This window comes from Peromyscus californicus, unplaced genomic scaffold, assembly GCF_007827085.1.
Source record: "Peromyscus californicus insignis strain IS unplaced genomic scaffold, ASM782708v3 Scaffold_4__1_contigs__length_199733344, whole genome shotgun sequence".
Classification (NCBI taxonomy): Eukaryota; Metazoa; Chordata; class Mammalia; order Rodentia; family Cricetidae; genus Peromyscus; species Peromyscus californicus.
In genome coordinates, this window is record NW_026294562.1 from 103,568,257 (window position 1) to 103,591,662 (window position 23,406).

At 47.8% G+C, this 23,406-nt stretch overlaps 1 protein-coding gene across 2 annotated transcripts in view; it reads right to left on the bottom strand.

The window, feature by feature from the left end:
- Nucleotides 1-23,102, bottom strand: part of Map6 (microtubule associated protein 6) — a 76,611-nt gene extending 53,509 nt beyond the window's left edge. The window contains exon 1 of one of the 2 annotated variants that reach the window (XM_052712167.1): nt 21,015-23,099. In XM_052712167.1, the coding sequence (XP_052568127.1) occupies nt 21,015-22,444 (1,430 nt within the window). In that variant the 5' untranslated portion in view covers nt 22,445-23,099. Of the gene's footprint in view, nt 1-21,014 lie in introns of both variants that reach the window. The other variant, XM_052712168.1, reaches the window with a different exon arrangement.
- Between the last annotated feature and the right edge of the window lie 304 nt (nt 23,103-23,406).

The window sequence follows — 23,406 nt, forward strand, 5'->3', positions numbered from 1 at the left end:
CATTTTAGAAGAAGGACTATCAGTTGAGAAAGTGCCGCCCCCATGTTGGCCTGTGGGGGGATTTTCTTGATTAGTGATCGATGTGGGGTTCCTGCTCACTATGGGTGGTGCTCCCCCTGTCTGGTGGTCCTGGTCCATCTTTAACGGTTCTGAGGGTTGAACTCAGGTCACCACGTAGTGTGCATGACCAGCGCTCTACCCTCGAGCCATCTCACTGGCTCTAAAATTTTACTTTTGAAAAGAAAAGTAAATAAGGTTTTTTTTCCCCTTAACTTTTCTGTACTGTACACACTATATTTCCTACTAAAGGAAGAGGGTCTGAGCATGGTGGCACACGCCTTTAATCCTAGCACTCAGGAGGGAGGGGTAAGAGGATCTCTTGAGAGTTCAAGGCCAATCCGGTCTACATAGCAAGTTCCAGGACAGCCAGAGTTACACAGAGAGACTGTCACAAACAAACAGGTAAATTAACAAAAAGGGATGAGAGGGAGAGAAGAGAAGAGACAAAAACTGAAGAGATTCCTGGTGAGCCTCCTGGGCACAGCCTTGCAAAGCCCCTTAGCCTGACCCAGGTTTCCTCTGCAGGCCCCTGGGCTGGCACGGCTCTGCTGAGACCCTCCCCTGGCCCTCACAGCTGACTGCTTCTCATTCATTGAGCACACATGAGTCTGTCCTTCTTGGTTCCACTTGATTTCCACTTTTCCTCGTGGCCAGCTGCCACAGTGTCCTCCTGGTAACTTCCACACTGGTTCCCATGGATACCCTCCACTCTGAGACAGTCAGAACTCAGAGCAGATGGCTGCCTGCACTGGGTGGGGACCAGACTGCAGAATCTCTGAATTATCCAGCACTCTGATTCTTCTGTCTATCCCCTCCCAAACACACACACATGGATACACACACACACAAACACATAAACACACATTCACACTTGTATACACACATACATACATACATACATACATATACTTACCACAAATACACACACACACACACTCATTAATACACACACACAAACATATAAACACACATTCACACTTGTATACACACATACATACATATACTTCCCACAAATACACACACACACACACTCATGAATACACACACACAAATACATATACACACATTCACACTTGTATATACACATACAAACATACATATACTTACCACAAATACACACACACACTCATGAATACACACACACACAAACACATAAACACACATTCACACTTGTATACACACATACATACATATACTTACCACAAATACACACACATACACACATATTCATGAATACACACACAAACACACTTGGACACATATACAAACATCCATACACTTACATATACACGTTTACACATACACATCCATACAGATGCTCATACAATCATGCTTGACTCTGGCCTTTACAAGGAGCTGATGATGTTTCAAACATTTGCATAGCATCCATAATCTGCTTGACCATGAACTGTATACTGCGTAAAAAGGAGATAACACTTTCTCATGACAGTTTATGGAGTTTATTTTTTTCTGACCCATTTCACAAATGATTGTTTGGACCAAGACCTTTCTGAGTTAGTGTAGACTGTGGGGTATGTAAAGGAATGTAAAATAATATTTAGGTTCTTAGCATTTTTTATTGCTATTGTCTGCCTCCTGATTGCTGGGATTAAAGGTGTATGCCACCATACCTGGCAAAATATTTATTTATTTATCTCATTTGTATCAGTGTTTTGCCTACATGTATGTCTTTTCGCCTGTGGAGGCCAGAAGAAGGTGTCAGATCCCCTGGAACAGGAGTTACAGATGGTGTGGGAGGAATTGGACTCAGGACCTCTGGAAGAGCAGCCAGTGCTCTCAACTGCTGAGCCATCTCTCCAGCACTAGGCTTTTGAAATCTCAAAGCCCACCCCTAGTGACACACTTCCTTCACCAAGGCCACACCTCCTAATCCTTCCTGAACAGGTCCACCAACTGGGAACCAAGTACTCAAACATATGAGCCAATGGGGCCATTCTCATTCAAACCACCACAGGCTCCTAATAGAGGATCCCTTCAGCAAGGCCATACAATAAGTAGTAAATGAGAAGGCTTGGGTTCAAGCTGATATTTTCTGATCCTAAGGCATTTCATTGATCCTCTACACCACGGCTATCAGATCAGTATACAATTGCAGTAGTCCCCCCCCCCAACCCCCCAGCAATTCACAGGGATATGCTCCAAGATTCTCTGAGTATTCCAGAAACTGTGGGTAGATATCTACTATCTAAATGTGGGGTATGTGTGTGTGTGTGTGTGTGTGTGTGTGTATACCTATGACAAATTGTAATGTATAAAGTAGGCAAGTTAGGAGAGTAACAACAATAACTATTAATAAAATAAAGCAAGTGCAGTATAATGTAATAAAACTGCCAGCATCGTTACTCTTGTTCTCTGAGTCTTCGAAAAGTGAAATAAGGCTCTGTGACATCTGACAGTCTGATGACCATGCTGCTTCTAAGAGACTGATGGGCAGGTAGCATACACAGTCTGGATATGCTGGGCAAAGAGATGACTCGCATCCCAAGTGAGACAGAGAGGGATGGCATGGGGCTTCATCAAACTACTCACAATGGCATCTAATTTTTGTTTTGTTTTTTTTTTTAGGTTTTTCGAGACAGGGTTTCTCTGTGCAGCTTTGCGCCTTTCCTGGATCTCGCTCTGTAGACCAGGCTGGCCTTGAACTCACAAAGATCCGCCTGCCTCTGCCTCCCAAGTGCTGGGATTAAAGGCGTGTGCCACCACCGCCCGGCATCTAATTTTAAATATGTTATTTATTTCTAGAATTTTCTGTCTAACACTTTGTGGCCAACACTAACCACAAGTAAGTGAAACCATGAAGAGAGAAAGGTTATGTACTAAGCTCCTTGTGATCCTCATCTTTTTTTCAGAACTTTCCCCTCTCCTATCCATACTGCCAGTATTAAAGATGTTTGTTACTTGAAAATATTCATACTTCTTCTGATTTGTCCTTTCAGGCCCCAAGACAACAATCAGGATCATCACCATCAACACAACCATCATCAACAACACAACACCATCATTCACTATCACTACCACCACCACCACCACCACCATCACCAACAACACTATCATCATCACCAACAATATTGTCATTACTATCACCAACACCAACACCATCATTACATCAACATTATTATCATCAACAACATTGTCATCACTATCACCACCACCACCACTACCAACATCATCAGGACTACCAATACCATCATTATCACCATCACCATCACCACAACTACAACCACCAACATCATTATTATCATCATCTTATTTCCCCTGATTTTTGGAGCAGGAACTGGCACAGAGTCAGGTGGGACATCTGCAAACATGGACCTCACAGTCGTATGCCTGAAGCCTAATGTGGTGCCTCATTCATAGCAAGACTCAGCCAACATAAACTGAATTGAACAAGTGACTAGTCTCTTTTCTAGAAGAACAGTCTCTGCCATCTAGAAGAGGTTATGGTGGAACATGCAAAGTACCACCTCATAAATGAGACTGGGGTGACTCCCGTGTATGGGATTATGGCAGATAGATTCTGATTTTGTTCTTAGTTTTCTTGGAGGATGGGGAGGGTCGGTTTTTCTAAGACAGGGTTTCACTATATTAGCTCTGGATGGCCAGGAACTTGCTATGTATACCAAGTTGGCCTTGAACTCACAAACCTTCTGCCTCAGCCTTGTGAGTGCTGTGATTATTGGCATGTGCCATCATGCCTGACAATCTTTGTTTTCTTGAGACAGGGTCTCAGTCTAGCACAGCTGGCCTGGAACTTGCATCAGTCCTTCTGCCTTAGCCTCTCAGGGCATACCTGGCTGGGTCTTAGGGTGGGGACATCTCTGGCTGGAGCTTACAGTGGTGATGTACCTGGCTGAGATGTACCTGCCTGTTTGGGGCATACATGGCTTAAACATTTCTTTTAAATAATACGGTGGTTTGAACCCAGGATCATGTACATGCTAGATAAGCACTCTTACCACTGAGCTCACCCCCAGTTAGAGTAGACTCCTAGTTGGCATCAAGAAGCCTCTCACTAACTCTAAGTCTGCTTTAGGCCAACAGAAGAGCTTCTGTGAAGATCCGAAGCCGGGGTCCCTCCTCATGTTGGAGTGCTTCTGTGCTGCACAAAGAAGCTGAATTTTAAGCAGAATTACTAGTTACTTCCCTGAATGTACTGTAATGCCACTTATTTCTTGTTTAATTACTTTAAAAACCTTGTTCCTATTTCCAGGGAGCAATGCACACAAAATGGCCATAGCAGCTCGAGACTAATACTCCACAATGGCGAGGACTGTACCTTTCTCCCTCAGTCACTAGGAGAAAGGGCATGGTTACTGTTATGTTACGAAGACAAGGAGACCCTTATGTGTATCAGCCTCCCGGTGCTTTTCAGCTGTAAGGAACAAGACAGTGACTATGTATGTTACATGGGAAGAGTAAGCAATGCTCTTTGCAAAGCACAGTCAACCCCAGCATTTCTAGGCACTCGGTTCAGGGAGCGATTGGCTAGTCACACACACACAGGCTGAGCATGGGTAGCAATAATAAACTCAATAGCATGGATTAGACACTGGTAAACTGTGCACAGCCCAGGGGCCAAATACAAGTTTGGTCAGTCACAAACTAGGAATGTTTTTTGGTTGGTTTGTTTTGTAGGGCTGGGGCTGGAACTCAGGGCTTTCCACACGCTAAGTAAGTGCTCTACCACTGAAATATATCCCCAGCCCTAAGGATGGTTTTGTAGATGAATATTTGCTATCAATTGGATGAAAGAGACACTAGTTTTGAACCTCATTCAGCCCATATTATTTCCCAAAATACCTTTTCTTTCCTCCCTTCCTTCCTTCCTTTCATTTTTTTTGTTTTGGTTTGGTTTGGTTTGGTTTTTTTTGAGACAGGGTTTCTCTCTGTAGCCCTGGCTGTCCTGCTGGAACTAGATCTGTACACCAGGCTGGCCTTAAACTCACAGGGATCCACCTGCCTCTGCCTCCTGAGTGCTGGGATTAAAGCTGGGTCAGTGCCACCGCTGACCAGCTTCTCCTTCCTTCCTTCCTTCCTTCCTCCCTCCCTCCCTCCCTCCCTCCCTCCCTCCCTCCCTCCCTCCCTCCCTCCCTCCCTCCCTTCCTTCCTTTCTTTCCATTTGGGACAGGGTTTCACCATTTAACTCTGGCTGGCTTGGAACATGCTATACGGGTTGGGTGGATCTCAAGCTCACAGAGCTCTAACTGCCTTTACCTCCTAGGCACTGGGATTTACAGGCATGTGCCTCTACACCCAGCTAAAAATCCGCTCTTCTCATTAATAGTCCTGTGTTACTTAAGAGTGTATTCAGTCAACATTATTATGGTGTTTTAAATTTTGGCAACAATATTTTGGGGGAATTTATTTTCTATCTCTTTTTGGGAAGATTGATTTCACTTTTATTTATGTGTCTGTGTCTGTGTGTGGCCTATGGAGGCCAGAAGAAGGTGTTGGATCACTGTAGCTAGAGGTACAGGCAAATGTGAGTCACCAATGTGGTGCTGGGAACTGAGTGCTGGTCCTTGGGAAGGGCAGCAAGGGCTTTTAACTGCTGAACCATCTCTCCAGCCCCTCTCCTTGGTACGTGAATTCCTACACACAGTATCACTAGCTTGGCACGCTGGTCCGCAAAGCCTAAAGTATTTAGTCTTTCCTTTTACAGAAGGTTAGCTGACTCCTAGTTCAGACTGCAGCCACTTTCCCAGACTCGTCACCACTGCGTCTCTCTGTCATATATGAATGTTTGTTGTCCCCCATGAGCATAGCTACCTTTCTGTGGCCCACTGTTCCTTCTTCCTAAAATGTGCCCCCTCCCTACCATTGGTCACGTTGTTTTGTTCACTAAGCCTGACCCTTCAAGGTCCAGCTCAGACACTACCCTCCTTAAACACATTCCCTGATATGTCAAGTCAGAACTGGTAACACTCCCCTGCTCAAAAAGTGTGTGGCACCATGGAGCACGTAACTTACTTTGTTATAGGGGCTGACATCATAGCTGCTTCTCCTCCCAGAGTGCAACAGTCCCGGGCAGGGAGCTCTCGAGGAGAGTGCTCCCACTCCTAAGTGTCTGCCAGCGGACGTGTGATGTATGATGCTCTGCTGTGGAACGGGGGGATGAATGAAAGCTAACCTGACTCCTACTGGACAAGCAGCCTAACCTCTACAGCAACTGTCTAGCTTTTATTTCTGCCAGGTCCCTGGGTGTTTGCCTGCTCTCAGGAAAGAGTAGCCTGTGCCCACCAAGGCTGATTAAGTCACAAGGGTGGAGAATTGTGTATGAATATGCCACAATGTTACGATTTAGAAATGACACTGTGAATCCATCCTCAGAGCCCAGCATCATCCTCCCACATGCCCAGGCTGTGGGGGCACAAGGCTGGTGGGCAGCACCACCCTCTAATCCTCCCCTTCCCCATGCTCCTCTCACGTACATGACACCCATGAGTCTTCATTTGCCTGCTCCCTGTGATCTCTGAACGGACCCGAGTAACTGACTTTCGCTTTCAACCCAGTGGAGACCATGAAATCCACCAGACAGAAACTGGTCACCAGGAAACTCTGAGAACAATGGTAAAAGACTTCATACACTAGAGACCTCCTCTGAATTCTAGCAAGCCGTCTTCTGTGCAGGTCCAGAGACCCCCCAAAAGACACAGGTCCCGTCTACAAGAAACGTAAGCTAAATGGACTTTTGGAAGTACATATTTATTATTTTACTTCATGTATAAAAGTGTTTTGCCTGTATGTCTATATGTGCATCACATGCACACCTCTGGGATCCCATGGAACTGGGGTTATTAATGGCTGTAAACCACCAAGTGGGTGCTGGGAATTGAACCCAGATCCTCTGCAAGAGCTAGTGCTCATAGCCACTGAGCCATCTTTCTGTCTCCTAAGAACTTTCTTTTACAGGCCTTCAGGATCACGAGATAGATGCCAAAGCCATAGAAGGCTCCCGGGACGCCTTTGCTCTTGGGGAGATAGAGGAATAAAGTTGTAGAGAAGTACAAATGGATGCTTAGCTGAGTATCATTACAGTCCAAGGGGAAGCTCCTATCCAGAGTCTGTGCACCTAGGAAGTTAAAAGCCTGAACTCTGACTAGCTGGGAAGAGGAAGGGGATCAGTCAGGGTGGGAAGGCCAAGAGCGGTAATGGGAAGAGAATAGGGTCAAAATGCATTAGATATATATGTAGGAAAATGTTATAAAGAAATCCATTCAATGCCTAATTAATATATGCTAATGATAAACATTAAGAATCAGACAAGTACAAATTAGAACATAGAGCTCTACTGACTACAGAAACAGCTGTAAATCCATTTTCAGAGAAATTTAAGCTTGTTAACAATCATTCATTTCCAATTGCTGTCATTGAGACTCAAATTTTATATTTTCTGTTTTAGGCATGCAATGTTTTCATGAATACAAAGTAGCAAGAGCCTCACCTCCCCCGTTTAATTTATATTTGCAAAGACAAAGTATAAATCAGTGATTCGGATGACTGGCGGACTAGACATGCCCACAGAAATCTCACTGAAGCATACCATGGTTCCTTTCCAGAAATTCAAGAACTTGATCAAGCAGAAAAGCAAACAGCCAAGAGGCACGCAAGCCCGGAGTACCCAGTGAGGATGGGGCCCATTTATTGTTTACTGTAGGCTACACACTGTGGTAAGGACTGTGCACATCATCCTTCATGTGTTTAACTAATTGTCCAGCTGCAGGGAAGCTCAGCAGTTCTTACAGAGCTCCTGAGTTCAGGTCCCAGCACCTACCCTGAGTGGTTCACAACCACCTGTAACTCCAGTGCGAGGGGATCTGACACGCTCCTCTTGGCTTCCACAGGCTTCTGAACTTACACACACATAGATTCCTCCCTCCTCTACACACACATATATTTACATAATAGGAGAACAAAACATTAAAATAAACAAATCTAGCAGCAAGCACATGGTAGCACATGACTGCAATTCCAGCACTTGGAAGGACTGAGAGTTTGAAGCCAGCCGGGACTACATAGCAAGACCCGGTCTCAAAAATCATCTAATATCATGGCTGAGGATATAGCTTAATATTAGAGTCTAGCATTCTCAAGTTCCTGGGTTTGATCTCCAGTTACCCCCCCCCCCCCACACACACACACACAAGTCCCTAAAGAACTCTGGAGTGAGTCCCCTTCTCTCCAGCCACACTGGCACCTGGTTCAGGCCCTCATCATCCCTTGGCCAACAGCTGCCTCCTCCCCTCCAGGCTTCTCTGAGCCTGTGGTCTCTTCTTCTAGCCCAAGTGTAGTAGCTGGAACTAAACATCCATAAGGCACCCATCTCCTTTTGTAGACCTTGAACTTCTTGGGACTGACCCAAGTCTTGCTCCCTCCTATCCTGAGGACCCCCAGGAAGACACTCAATATATGTTACATTAATCGGCTGAAGGATGACTAGAAGAAAAGAAAGGACTGAGAAGTGTCATGTGTTCATACAGTAGGACAAACAGACAATGGACGTTATCAAGAGCAGGATGGATGGATAATCAGAAAGCCTGGTGAATGGGTCAAAGAATAAATGAACTCGAAAGAGAAAAAAAAATCATCTAAATCGGGCGGCGGTGGTGGCGCACGCCTTTAATCCCAGCACTCGGGAGGCAGAGCCAGGCAGATCTCTATGAGTTCCAGGCCAGCCTGGTCTACACTGTCTGGAAAAACCAAAACCAAACCAAACCAAATCAAGCCTCCTAAGGACCTAGCTAGGTGCTGGGAGTGCTGACGAAGGAGTCAGGTAAGAGAGGACTTAATGGGGTGTTTGTTAGGCCTTTCAACATCTTACAAGGTGGGTGTCACTGGTTCTGTGTTACCAATGAAGAAAAAGGTTACGTCACATGTCCAACGTCTTATAGTTAACACGTCAGACAGCAATGGAACCCAAAGCCCCAGACAAAGCTAGACACCTGGCTGTCCGCCTCCTTACCTCCCTGTTAGATGCCTCCTCCTGGTCCCTTCCTTCCACATGAAGCTAGCATCTGGGTCCTGACTCACACAGACACAGCTTCTCCAGCATGTGGTCGTGACCAGGCTGCCTCAGTGTTTCCCACAGGCTCCTACTACTGACCAGCTCCCACGGCTGTAATTTTCTTGCCGCGTGTCTCTCACTAGACCAGGCACTCCCACAGACAGGTATCTGTGTAATTCATCTCCACACCACCAAGTCTTGGCCTAGTGAGTGCCTGATGCAAGGGGCCACAGGGGTCTCCTGAATGGATAAACGAAGACTTCCATCCTAACCTACTCTGTCCCACTCTCTCAGAACGATAACAACAAAAGCAGACCGCACTGGCTGTGGCTGGTGTACCGTATTAACTTCCTCCAGGGTCATCAGGACTCTGTGAAGCCGCTACTGTGTTACTGTCCCCATTGAACTGACCTTCCCAAGGCCACACAGATTTTAAGATAAAGTGCAGGATTCAAACTCTGGTTCTGATGGTCACCAACTCCTTCTCAAAAGCCGGGACACCTCTCGGATGCAAGCAACTCTTCCCTCCACCAGTTTTCCAACAGAATCACCCAGCCCCGGCAGGGCCCCAGCACAACTCTGGTCCCTGGTTTTCACCTTCATGGTGGCCTGCCGGCAACTCAGATAATGAATTCATGTTGCTCCCTCATGACAGCAGTCCCCTGCAAACAGGGTCATGTGCTTGTTGCCAGCCACAGAGAGGCCCAGTGTCCCAGCCTTTCATGCTTTTAAGATGGCTGTATTGAACTTGGAATAAAACTATTAATCCCCCTGTGTTATTATTATGGAATTAAGACCACATAAATCCAACCTAATTCCCTGCTTTTACAGTAAAAGCCTCTTTCACAACAGACTAAAAGCCCCACAGGATAGGAAGGATTTAGAAAGAAGGAGGAGGAGGCTCTGAGGAAAAACCGAGTGAAACTGCATATTAACTAAGTGTGGGGCTCATGACTCAGCTCAGGATGCGATTTGACCACGGCACCTACTGGGGTTCCTGTGATTTCAACGTATAACCAGGGCTGAGACCCCCCCACCCCCACCCCGGGAACAGCACCAGGTGTGGGAGCAGGAAGCAGAAAGCCTGGGTGCACAAGCTAGGCCTGATCCTGGAAGTGCTGACCTCAAGCCAAAGTGCTGAGTCTCACCCTGGAGGGAGAGGGGTCCACACAGAGCTCAGGACAAGGAGTGGGGAGACCCCTGCACCCCACCCCAACACACAAACAATGTTGATGGAGGGTGACCATATGGATTTAGGAGAGGGGAGCAGCGGAGGTTGGTGGAGGCAGCAGCCCTTTCTAGAACAGAGTGTTCTAGAATAAGTGAGGGCTGGGGTACACAAGGGACATGCTGGAGCTGCACAGGGCAGACAGGGCCATGTTCTGGAATGAGGAAAAGTGGATTTCTGGGCCTGTCTGGCTACTGACTGGCCATGAGAACTCAGTCCCCACCCTTCCCTAACTCTGCTCTCCATCCTTATATGGTGATGTTAGCCTGGCTAACTCAGGAGACAGAGGCAAGTGGATCTCTGTGTTTTAGAGGCCAGCCTGGTCTACCTAGTAAGTTCCAGGCCAGTCAGGGCTACATAGATACCTTAAAAGATCACAGAAAAGCCTAAATAGGAACTGGGAAGCCAAGTACAACCCAGTAAGGTACCCCAGCACAGGGCTCGAGTTCAACACGCAGCAAGCACAACACGCCGGGTATGTGGCACGTGCTGGAGAGGCAGAGGCAGGGGGATTCTTAAGAGTTTTCTGGCAAGCCACACCAACCTGATTAGCAGTCCCCAAGTCCCAGTAAGAGACCCTGTCTCAGAGAGGGACCTCACCTAGTGTGATATCCGAGGTTGTCCTTCAGCACACACACACACACACACACACACACACACACACACACACACACACACACACACACACACACACACATACGCATGCACACATGTGCACACACCCCGGAATAAAGACAGGTGAAAGCATGTGGCGGAGTGGGTACTCAGTAAATGCAGCTGAAGCGGAGCGCTGCCTCTGCTGTCTCGCAGTTTTAGCGTTGTCTGCCTTTCTCTTAATCACTGTGATTGAATTGTGAGCAAGCCTTAGGTAGGAGGCTTGAGAAAATGCACTGTAGGAACTGTCACCAAGTGGGCCAACTTTCTGAAGTCACCGTTAGGAAATGGCCAGTGACCACAGGGCACAGCAGAGTGAATGAAGCAAGTGTTTCCCTTGCTCTTAAGGGTTTTGTGGCTTGAGGTCTGGGCACCATTTCCCACCCCACATTAGGCTTGACCCTGCAAAAGACTTCCATTCATGCGCAAATAATTACACATTGATGTGGAATAAGTGAGGAGAAGCGTTATTCACTACACATTATTCATCGTGTCTTGCCAGTGTGGTGGAAGCTAGCAGGCAGAGACAGTCAGTGACGGGCTTACTCTCCTCTCAGGTCGGGCAGGCAAGCATGGAGGCCACCAGACTGCCGTTTACTGACCCCCACCCTACCCTGAGATCAGTGCGTGCTGAACTCTGATCTCAGCTCCCTTCTCTTCTCTTCTCTTCCTTCTCCTCCCCTCCCCTCTTCTCCCCTTCCTTCCCCTCCCCTCCCCTCCCCTCTTCCCCCTTCCTTCCCCTCCCCTCCCCTCCCCTCTTCTCCCCTACCTTCCCTTCCCCTCCCCTCCCCTCCCCTCTTCTCCTTCCCCCACCCAGACTAGCATCTCTGGGCTTGGTTCTCACCAACAGGTGGATGTTGTTCAAATCTTTCTTTTTATGTTCTGCCCTTTCTCCTTCCTGAGCATCAAACTATATCTTCATTTTGTATTTTGATTAATGCAAACACACACACACACACACACACACACACACACACACACACACACACCCCTAGAACAAAGTCTACATGTCCTAACCATTGACTCCTGTAGACTGATGCCACTCTAACTCAGATAGACACCCAGAAGACACTTTTCCAACACCTTGGAAGGTTCCTCAGGCTCCTTCTCAGCCAGCTACCCACCCACTCACTGCAAGCACCACTATTCTACCCACCATCAGTGATTCCTGCTTGTTTTTGAACTTCATATAGCAGAAGTCATGCAGTAAATGCAGTTGTATTTCTTTTCTTTCACTCACCATTATGCCTGTGATCTATTTATCGTGTGTCACAGTCCCTTTCATTGTTATGTAGCAATGGTTCTCAGTTAGGGATAAATCCTCGCTGCCACAGGGATGTTTTATGGAGATATTTTTATTGCTACAACTCAGGGCAGGGAAGCACAGGAAACACCACTGGCATGATGTGGGTAGAGGCTGTGACGAGAGGCCAGGGGTGTTGCCAAATACCCTACAGTGCAAAAGGCAGCCCTTCCGGAAAAGGAATCGTCTCAATGAAAATGTGTCGATGCTGAGATGAAAAATCTCTGTGTATCAGTCTCCTACAGCAGCCATAACAAGCTGTCAGAACGGAATGGTCGGAAGAACACACAGCTGGGTGAGCTTGGAATCTGGGGTCTGGAATCCCAGCTACCTAGGAGGCCTCCTTCAGTGAGTTCAAGGTCAACTAGAGTAACTTATCGAGACCTGGTCTGAAAAAACCAAACAAGGCTGATGATGTAGCTCAGTGGTAGAAGGCTTGCCCAGTATGCACGAGGCCCTGGGTCTAATCCCTAGGGGAGAGAGAGAGGGAAGGAAAAGGAGGAGGAGAGAAGGGAACCCACAGAAACTTATGGTGGAAGCCCAGCTCTTGAGTCATTTCTAACGGGTCTCACTGGGGACCGTGCAAGCAGAAGACATCTCCTCCTTCCCCCAGCTTCGAGGCTTGCTTGCTTTTTTGACACATAGACTCTTTTCCATCTAAAACCTAAAAACAGGCAGCCAAGACTATGACCTGCATCACTCTAACAGACAGCTGTCTTCCTGTTTTTCTTTTATGCTCACACGCAGCCTCCCAGGGTTATCCAAGCTATTCTTCCCACTGCACGATCGATCTAATAGTCCCCTTTGCTTATGTATCCACAAGCTCCAGAAATTAGAACAGGGCAACTTTGAGGGAAGTGTTCTCCTGCCCGCTTGACCCTGCTATAATACTCTCCATCCCCGTGTGCCCATACACACTTACATTGTGTGCGTTTCTCTAGTGGAGATGCTGTATGCATTCTTGCACACATTTGTGTTCATTTCTGTTAGGCGTGTTCTAAGGAAGGAGTTGTTGAGTCATAGGGCAAACAAAAGAATGCTAGAAAGTGATTGTGCCAGCAGTATTTCTGGCTTCATTTTTGACTAAGAATCTCTTTGTAAACCTTCTGAAGACATTGCCAACTCAACTTGTCCAAACTGCACTGTCCAGCTCACTGAATGATTCACTGTTTCCCAGCTCTATGGAGCAGCCATCAAGGGAATGCCCTAGACGCTGCCTGCCCCTTTCTGTTTTCACCACGAGTATCTTATTCTGTACCATCAACACACGTTTGCACTCTTCCCTTGTTGAAGGTCTTATCATCTCTCACCTGGACAATTCCCTTGCCCCTGGTGGTCCCAGACTTATCCTTCGAGTCCATCCTTCCCACTGCTGGCAAAGTCACCTTTCCTAAAATTCCCACCCGATTCCCTTTGTTTATAGGATAAAGAAACTGGCCTGATCCTGTCCTCCTCCACCCGTTTCCCACTTAGTGCCCACTCATATCTTGCAAGCCGCAGCACACCACTCACATTCTCTACTGAGTGCTTTCTGAATAACACTCCAGCAGGGGGAACTAATTCCTCTCTCTGTGTCCTACCCCACCCTGCAGAGTAACTGCGCAGCACGTGTGTGCCGGCCTTCGAAACACTAGACACGAGCTCTTGCAAGCAAGGGCCACTTCATCACCCCAGGACTTAGTTCAGGGCCTGACCTAAGGCAGACACAAGCATTTGGTGGCTTGAAAACATACATGCTAGTGAGCCCTGGGAAGAGGAATGACAAACAGAGGGAAAGACTGACATACACAAGGCCTGACAGGTCAAGGGCCATCACGGAAGTGACAGTTCCAGTCCTGCTGGGTGATGTTCAACAGAACCAAAATTTCATTCTTTGGGAAGACAAAGAAGCAAAATTAATCTCAGTAAGACTAACCTTGAAAAGAGAGAGAAGGCACAAATAAATATTAGCTTATGAAAAAGATAGAGCCACAGGTAAATAGAGAGATTTAAAATTCTGAAAGAATGCTATTATCAAATTTATGTCAATAAAGTTTAAAATTAGAAACCAGAAAATATCAACATCAATGGCTGGAACTGGCTCAAGAAGAAATAGAAAAGGTGAACAAATGAATCGCATTGAAGACGTCTAAATTGTAGTAAAATACATTCATGAAAAAAGCAGGTCCAGGGGGTGTATAGGAGATGCCGATCCGATATTCAAGGAGCACCCCCTCTTACCCATCTTGTTCCAAACAACTTAAAAGAGGGGAGTCTAGTCATCTAATTCTATAACCTCATCCCAATATTACATGAATCCAATATTTAAAAACAGATTGGAAATGGCAGATCAATTTCACTTACAAATGCGCATGCCAGTATTTTAAGATAAAAACAGCAAGCCAAGCTCAGCATAGTAAAACCATTCTTTTATCTAAGCAAGGTTTATCACAGGACAATAAATATGCCTTAGTACCAGAAAGCAATCTATTAACATTAAAAAGTAAAACTGGACATCAGTTGATATAGAAAAAGTATTCAATGGGATCTAACAGCCATCCACATTTTTAAAAGTTTCTAGCATAAGTAGAATGAGGTGTTTCCTAACCCGTTCTATGAAAACACAGCAGACTCCATCCTTAGTGATAAAATGTTAGAAGCAGTCCCGTGCTCCCAGACAGACATCTATCATCCCAGACCACTTAAAACAACACTGGATATTCTAATGAATGCAAAACACAACACAAACAAGACATAGACATATTGGAAGCATGTCAATAGACTACCATGTGCTAGAAATATAAAATCATTCCTTAGACAAAACTAATTACAAGCCGGGCGGTGGTGCACGCCTTTAATCCCAGCACTCAGGAGGCAGAGCCAGGCGGATCTCTGTGAGGCCAGCCTGGTCTACAGAACAAGATCCAGGACAGGCTCCAAAGCTAAACAGAGAAACCCTGTCTCAAAAAACAAAAACAAAAACAAACAATAAAAACCCAAACAAATAAACAAACAAAACTAATTACAGTGTGATAAGGTTACAGAACACAAGAGTAACTTAGAAAAAAATAAATGTATCAGCAATAATACATTAGTAAATGCAACCAATATGCTCCTCACAAAAGAAACAATAATTAAAGGATAGTGTAAAAGTAAGAGAAAATGAGTGTGGCATTAGTTTAGGCTAATGGAACAGAACAAGGGGTCCAGAAATGATATCCAAGTGTATGTGACACTTCTACGCTCGAGGAGATATCCTCTGTTAATGGGGAAAGGTGAGCCTCTCAAAAGGGTATGGGACAAAGACACGTGAGGGGAGAGGAGAAAGGGCTTTTTTGGTTTATTTTTATTTATGTCTATATGTGTGTATATCTCTGAACATGTGTATGTCAGACTACCTGGAGCTGGATTACAGGTGCTTATGAGTTGCCAGATATGGGTGCTGGAGCTCAGGTCTGCTGCAAGAGCAGCAGTTGTTCGTAATTGCTAAGCCAGTCTCCAGCTAAGCCAGTCTCCAGCCCTAGGGCATTTGATCCCTAAGTCAGTCTACAAATGAATAGAAAAATCCAATGAGGTGACTAGAGACTAAACTGTAAAAAGATAATGTAAAACTTTAAAAACCTATGCGTATAATTTTATATATATATATATATATATATATATATAAAAGATCTTATGGAGGAAAATTATGTCAGCAAAAGATGTAACAGACTTGAATAAAAAGCATGATTATCATGTTTGCATAAAGGCAACTTATCCCTTAAAAACAGACAGCAGTGTTTTGCCAAAGAAAGCCTTAAGTCTAACTCAGCCACAAGAATAGATGTGGGGGTTCCACTTTAAACTTGCCCAATAGGATGTCTGAGGACATGCCCAGGAATCTGAAGCTTGGAAAATTCCCTAGGTGGTTCTTCCACATCTTGAAGTTTCAGAACCCTGACTTAGGAAGGGACCATAACCTGGCTGGCTACAGAATCACTGAGAAGTTTAGAATGTTCAGCTGTTCAGGCCATACCCTAGATGAACTGCGGCAGAATTTCTGGGTGGGACACCTATACATTAGCATTTTAAAAAACATGTATGTGTACCCATTTGTGTGCACACACATCTGTACACACATGCATGTGGAAGCCAGAGGTTGATAGCGGGTGTTTTCTGTGGTCTTGCTGCACCACCTTATTTTTTGACACAAGTCTCTCACTGAGCCTAGAACTCACTAATTCAGCTACGCAAGCTGGCCATTAAGCTCCAGGGATCTGGCAGTGTTTGCTCCAGAGCTGGGTTTACAGGAGCATGCTGCCCCACCTGACGTTTTAAATGGGTTCTGGGGATCCAGACTCCGGCCTCACCCTTGCACAGCAACCACTTTACCACCGAGCCATCTCTCCAGGCCCTGCCTCAGCACTTTTAAAGACTGCTATGCGGCGAGGCTGAGGCACTTGCCCTAGGTGAAGGCTTGTGCAGAGAGGCCCGTGGGCCCCGCGGGCTCCCGGGTGAGCATTTCCCTCTGGTGTAACTTGGAAGAATTCAGGCCTTATTCCAGTTGAAGAAGGCGTGGCCTCCTTCCTTAGGTAAGATTAGGCCTACTCGGGCTGGAGAGATGGCTCAGAGGTTAAGAGCATCAGTTGCTCTTTCAGAGGCCATGAGTTCAATTCCCCGCAACCACATGGTGGCCTACAACCATCTATAATGAGATCTGGTGCCCTCTTCTGACCTGCAGGTGTACATGCAGGCAGAACACTATATATATAATAAATAAATAAATCTTAGAAACAAACAAACAAAAAACGATTAAGCTTACTCATTGGTACCCCCAGCACCCTGGTTGGCATGGGTTTGGTGGTCATTTTATGCAGTAAACTCAACCGCATGATACTGAAGGGAATTTATCAATATGTAGGCGAATAACTTTCACTAAGTCCTAAATACCCATACGATCAAGAAATCCAAGCACAGAATTAGACTGTGAAATATACAAGCAGGACAAACAAAATCCTTCTCTTTGAGTGCTCGTGAGCTGGGGAGATGTGGGCTTGCATATTCAACAAGTAAGCCAAGACAAAAGAGTTTATATAGTTCATGGTGAGCAGAAAGAAAGGAATCATTCTGAAAGGCAGGACCGAGAGAGTCAATATCTCAGGTTGTCATGAGGTATTGCTAGGACTTGGGAAGTAGAAAATTGGGGAAGTGTGTAGTTGGTACACAGGACGTGAGCCAAGTCAGATGGGCCTTCTCCAACCTTCATGCAAGGCTGGAAGGCAGACGCCAAAGGTTCTTTTTCTTCCTGACTTCCTGTTATTGCTTTCATTTCTCAAGTATTTTGCCTCTGGTTTATAAATTGCACCTCGCAGAGCCCCCACTGATTTCATCTAGGGAGAGTTTGCCATTAACATTTCTACAGGGAGCACCTGCTGCCACATCCATCCCTATTAGCTGACAGCCAGGGCGATGGGCTTGACTGGGAGGGGGTTTTACTCCCTTCCTTGTGACTCATCTCTTTCCTAATTGAGGATGCCAGGTCAAATGTCACAAATGACTGCTCAATAAAATCCACCTTTAAGACACGGTTCTCGATTTTATAGTATCATCTATGTAAAAAGAATATATTAAAATTTAATCAACCTTATGATTATGAATAATGACAAAGATACCTCAGATACCACTTGAGTGCAAAAATCCCAGGCCAGTGTGATGGGCTATGAATCAAATGAGCCGCTGAACAGGACAATGTCTCAAAACCAGAAGCAGGCCAGGATAGCGGATGTTATTTAGTGACTTATTTAGCATATGTATGATTCTGCATATTGAGTGTACATTACATTACAGACCAGTATATGACGATGATGGATCATATGGCCTTTTCTCCCTACTAAAGCGAACTGCTCACATTGCTGTCATATGATGGATGTCACTTGTAAAGCCCATGAGAGAAACCAGCTGCCATGGCGTAAACACACCATGATTTATGGAGAGAGGCAGAAGAAAAGGTTTTAGAAATCAAATTGTCATTGACATGGAGCCTAATTTGGTTTCTATGGTGATATTAGGCTCCAGTAGACATGGAGCATACTTAAGGAACTGTTCAGAATCATAGCAAGAAAAAGAATGTCAGACAATAGGCAAGGGGGAAAAAAAATCAATGTTCCAAATAGGCCCATACATGCCAAACACATTTTCTCTACAGTATATTTATGTTAATTTATAAAATCTACTACTTCTTCACAGTTACTTTCACCCAAAGTCCATTTCTCTAGAATTGGTTAACGTTTCTTCGGGAAAAAACAACAACAACAGCAACAAAGTAAATTTCACAACAAATGTGTCATAAATTCAAATTGTTCATTAAAGAAATGTCTGTCTTTTAGCAACTCATTTTCTTAATGCTTCAGAATATAGCATCGATGGTCACAAAGTCATGTATGCATTTTGAAGAAAAAGTGATTTTTTTTTTTTAAAATGAGATGTTCAAAGATTGTCCCTGATAGGTTGATAGACGTCTGGTAGCTGGTAAAAGCGGTCATTCTCACAAGGCATCAAGAGAACCATGTCCCCTATTCAGTCTAACCATCCAGTATTTGTGTAATTGGGAACACGAGGCAGGGTATGCCGATTCCAGGTAAGGTTTGGTTGTGGGGAAGCCTGCTATACAGAACAAAGCCACAGACCAACATCTGCAGGGAGTGCCTCTGAGGGCCATGCTCGTTTTCTGATTGTCTGACCCAGCTTCCACCAATCGAATGAACCCAGCCAGCTCAGAAACCTAAACTGAATGTGATCACCCCAGGCAGTGTGGGAACCTTGGACTGCCATGGTCTCTATGAAGGTGAGCAGGAAGAAGATCCTGCCAGGTGGTTGGTAAGGTTCCACCCTCCAGGGCAGGGCAGAGTGGAAATAGGAGGACGAAGGGGGCAGGAATCCCATGTCAGGCTACCCACAGGCTTCTCAGATAATGAGCCAGGACTTGTGAACAAGAGAGCCTTGGCGAACCAGAAAAGCACGTCTTTCTTTGTGGGGTTTTAAGGCCCCTGCTTGTGCGTGTGTTCCCCTCTCTCCTTTGATCTTCCGTTACTAGTGTAAACATCACTGTGAAAATCCCACTTCCCTGCGGCTGTCCAAGGAAAAGGAGCTTCTTCCTTGCTTGACCCAGAACTGTGATAGAAGTGGTGTGCTACTTCTGGAAGACGAGAGAGAGAGAGAGAGAGAGAGAGAGAGAGAGAGAGAGAGAGAGAGAGAGAGAGAGAGAGAGAGAGAGAGCTAGTGGGAGGCAGAACTCAACAAGAGAGTTTCTATATCTTCTAGTCTTTTGCTGTGTGTGAAGGAAGGCTTGCCACGTCCACTGGACCATCATTCTGACCTGAGGCCACACACAGTGTTGGCAGGTGACACTAACTCTGCGCTCGCAGGGAAAAGGCACCTAATTGACTATGGCACCGATGAAGGGCCCCTGGACCCTGGAGCCACGCCTGGACAACACTAGCTCGCTCACTCATCACGCACACCTGCCTCCTCAGAACCCCAAGTTCGGTGATATATGTTCAAGTCAACCAGGGTCTATCAGCTAATTGATGTTGGTTGAAACATAAAGGCAGGCCTGAAAGTTAAACATTCAGAAATTCACATTGGATGGACAAAGGGTAAGAAAGCAGGCTGGAAGGCCAAGGCTGCAGCACAGGAGAATTCTAGAGAAGGGCGTGTGTGTGTGTGTGTGTGTGTGTGTGTGTGTGTGTGTGTGTGTGTGTGTGTGTGTGTGTGTGTAAAATGGGGGATGCTTCCATCCTTGGACCATTCATTTACAAGGAATGTGAATGTGCCAGAGAGGATAAGAAACACATCTGCTGAACCCAGAGGGAGACAGGAGCTGCCTCGGTAGGGAAGAGGGCTGGAGATATCTAGGAAGCAGACACTAGATGAAGGAGGCATCATCTAGGAGACTGTAATGGAAACAAAAAACTACCACTACGTCCCAGGCATGGCCAGTCCTCATGAGTCACCTCTCTCGATCCTCCCAACGGCCAGCACAGTGTTTGGCATATAGTCAATCCTCAAAACTACACAGAAAATGTCACTCTAAATCAGCGCTTGTGTGGACAGCCCTAAGATAACTTTCATTGATTCCATCTTACAGATAAGATGTCGAGGCCTGGGAAGGTTAAGAAGCTCGCCCCATGTGCCAAAGCTCTGAAGAAGCGGGAGGAAAATGAATTCAAAGCACTAGTGGTTGAGAAGGAGAGTCATTTGTAAGACATGTGGGGAATCTAGGAAAGGGTGTGGCCCTTGAGTGTCCGCCAGGGACTGGGGAGGAAGCCAATGAGAGACCAAGAGAAAGAACTGGACTAGGGAGGAGAACGGACTGCCTGGAAAGAGTGGAGCCAACTGGGGGTGAGGGGTGGGGGTGGCAGTATCCAGGCCTAGGCAGCAGGTGAATTGGGAGGACAGGAGGAAAGCGCATTTTAGCTGGGAGGAAACTGACAAGGTCTCTGTGGGGCGGGTAGGGTGCTGAGCTAGGCAGCAAGGAGGACAATGTGGTTTAGGGGTGGCACAAAAAACAAGCCGGGAAGACCAGGGTAGAAAATGTTAAGGGCTTTCCTACAGGGCGGGGCAGAGAAGTCTGGGTTGTGAGGGTTCTAGAATGTGGCTATGGAGAGAGGGTGTGGTCCAGCACTAGAGAGGAGGCTGAATGAGAAGTGTTCGGTGGGGAAATGAACCCTGGATAGTCCTCGCGAGGGGACGAGGGTGATCAGCATCACCTGTTACCCCTGTCTCACCTGTAGGAACTGCTCACTGTACTCGTCACCTCCTCCCGGATTTGCCTATTGAGGGCATCTGCCACGGCGCGCCCTTTGCCGCCTTCGAGCCCTGCGGCTTGGGCATGGGCAGCGGGTGTCTGCTCGTGCCCCTCCGAGCGACGCACCATCCAGGCCGGTCCTGCCTTCCTGCGTGTGTCACGCTCATCTGCACCAGATGCCTTTCCAGCTGCAGGGCCTCCCTCCTGGGTCAGGGACTGAGCTGGGGGCAGTGGCTTCTCTTCGTGCCCTTCTGTGCGAGTCACCATCCACGCGGGCCCGGCCTTCCTGCGTGTGTCGCGCTGGTCTGCACCAGAGGCCTTTCCAGCTGCAGGGCCGCCCTCCTGGGTCAGGGACTGAGCTGGGGGCAGTGGCTTCTCTTCGTGCCCTTCTGTGCGAGTCACCATCCACGCGGGCCCGGCCTTCCTGCGTGTGTCGCGCTGGTCTGCACCAGAGGCCTTTCCAGCTGCAGGGCCGCCCTCCTGGGTCAGGGACTGGGCCGGGGGCAGAGGCGTCTCCTCGTGCCCTTCTGTGCGAGTCACCATCCAGGCCGGTCCCGCCTTCCTGCGTGTGTCACGCTGGTCTGCACCAGAGGCCTTTCCAGCTGCAGGGCCGCCTTCCTGGGTCAGGGACTGGGCCGGGGGCAGCGGCTTCTCCTCATGCCCTTCGGTGCGAGTCACCATCCAGGCCGGTCCCGCTTTCCTGCGCGTGTCGCGCTGGTCTGCACCCGACGCCTTTCCTGCCGCCGGCACCCCGGCTCCTCCACCGCCTTCCGGGTCCCGGGCTTCCGTAGAGGTCTGCATGGTCCCGCGCTCTTGGCTCTGCGGACGACGCTTGGGCACCCCAAGAATAGACGGGGAAGGTTGAGAAGTCGAAGGGATCTGCACCGGCTTGGGGATCCAGGGGTGGTCCCCGCGGCGGGGGAGTGGCCAGGCGCGGAAGTCCTTCTGGTACTGGGTCTCGCGCTCGAAGGGCGCGTCGGAAGGCTGGTACTCGCTGCGCGGCCGGCAGCTGGGCTCTGGCCGCTGCACTTTCCAGGCGCGGTAGTCCTGTCGCATCACCGAGTCCGCGGTGCCTGAGCCGGAAGTGGAGCCCGAGGCCGCGCCCAGGCCCGGGCCACTCCGGCCGGGGGCGGTTGCACTCTCGCGGTCGCCGCTGGGCCCGGGCGCCGGCCCTGTTGCCCGGGCAACTACATCCGACTCGCCCTGGGCCGGCTGCGTCTCTATGGCGACAGCGCGCGAAGGGGGAGCTATCGCTGACTGCAGCGGCGCTGGCGGCTGCGGCGGGGCCCCTGGATGCTCCGTGGCCTCCGAGTACTTGGTGAAAACCAGCGGCACCGCAATGTCCGCCTTGTCCAGCTGGTTCCAGAAGCGGGCGATGCAGCAGGCCCTTGTGATGCACGGCCACGCCATGATGCTAGGTGCAAAACCGGTCCTCTCTCTCTTTTGGTGGTCCTAAATCAAACCCCCAATCTCCCTTTAACCCCAATCCAGACCCGACAATGTGATTCCCACCGCTTCCTCCCCCTAGCAGCCGTTTTCCTTGTCTTCCTCCCTCAAAGAGCACCTGGGGATGAGATACAGCTGAAATAAAGTCCACAAAGTCCCTCGATTACCGTCTCCAAACGCCTTCGGCAGAGGACCTGCTGTGGCCCGTGACGGATGAGAGCGAGGTTTGGCGTCCCAGAGTCCAGGCCTAGGGCGTCTGGGCGCGCCCTTCCTGCGGCTACGGTGTCACGCAGACCCCGGCCGGGCGAGGAGATGCTTGGCAAGGAGGCTATGGGCTTAAGCCATGGCGCAGAGAGAGGGCTGGGCAAATAGGCTCTTGTCTCCTTTCCGTCTGGTTCAAGTCGGCCTCCTAGGGCTTGGCAGCGGTCACCTCCAACCCAGACAGAGCAGAGAGTGCAGCTGCCTCTGCCGTATCGGTACCCCTGGTGATGCTGCAGCCGCTGCCGCCGCCGTCTCTACTGCAGAGAGGCGGCCCCACCCTTTTTTGCGGCTCAGCAAGGGAGGGGGGTGATCAAGAAAAGATGCTGAGAGTGTGCGCGCTGCAGAAAAAAATCACCTGCTGTCGTCAGCGCTCGCTGCTGAGAGGTTGCCCTCTCCCTGTCCCCTCCTCCCTTCTCCCTGGCAGCTCCTCCCTCTTCTGTTCCCAGGCAACAGCAGAACTGGGTCCTTGGTAGGTTCAAGTCCCAAGCTCTGAGGACTTGCTGTCCTTGGGTTGCTGGCTTCACATCCTGGATCCCAGGCTCCTCTTTGGTAAAATAGGCCCAACCACTGGATGACTGCGGATATTAAATTAAAAAGTATAAGAAACCCCCTCCCAATGAAATGTCTGTCTCAGAATAGATGCTTTTGTTCATTTTTAATTTTTT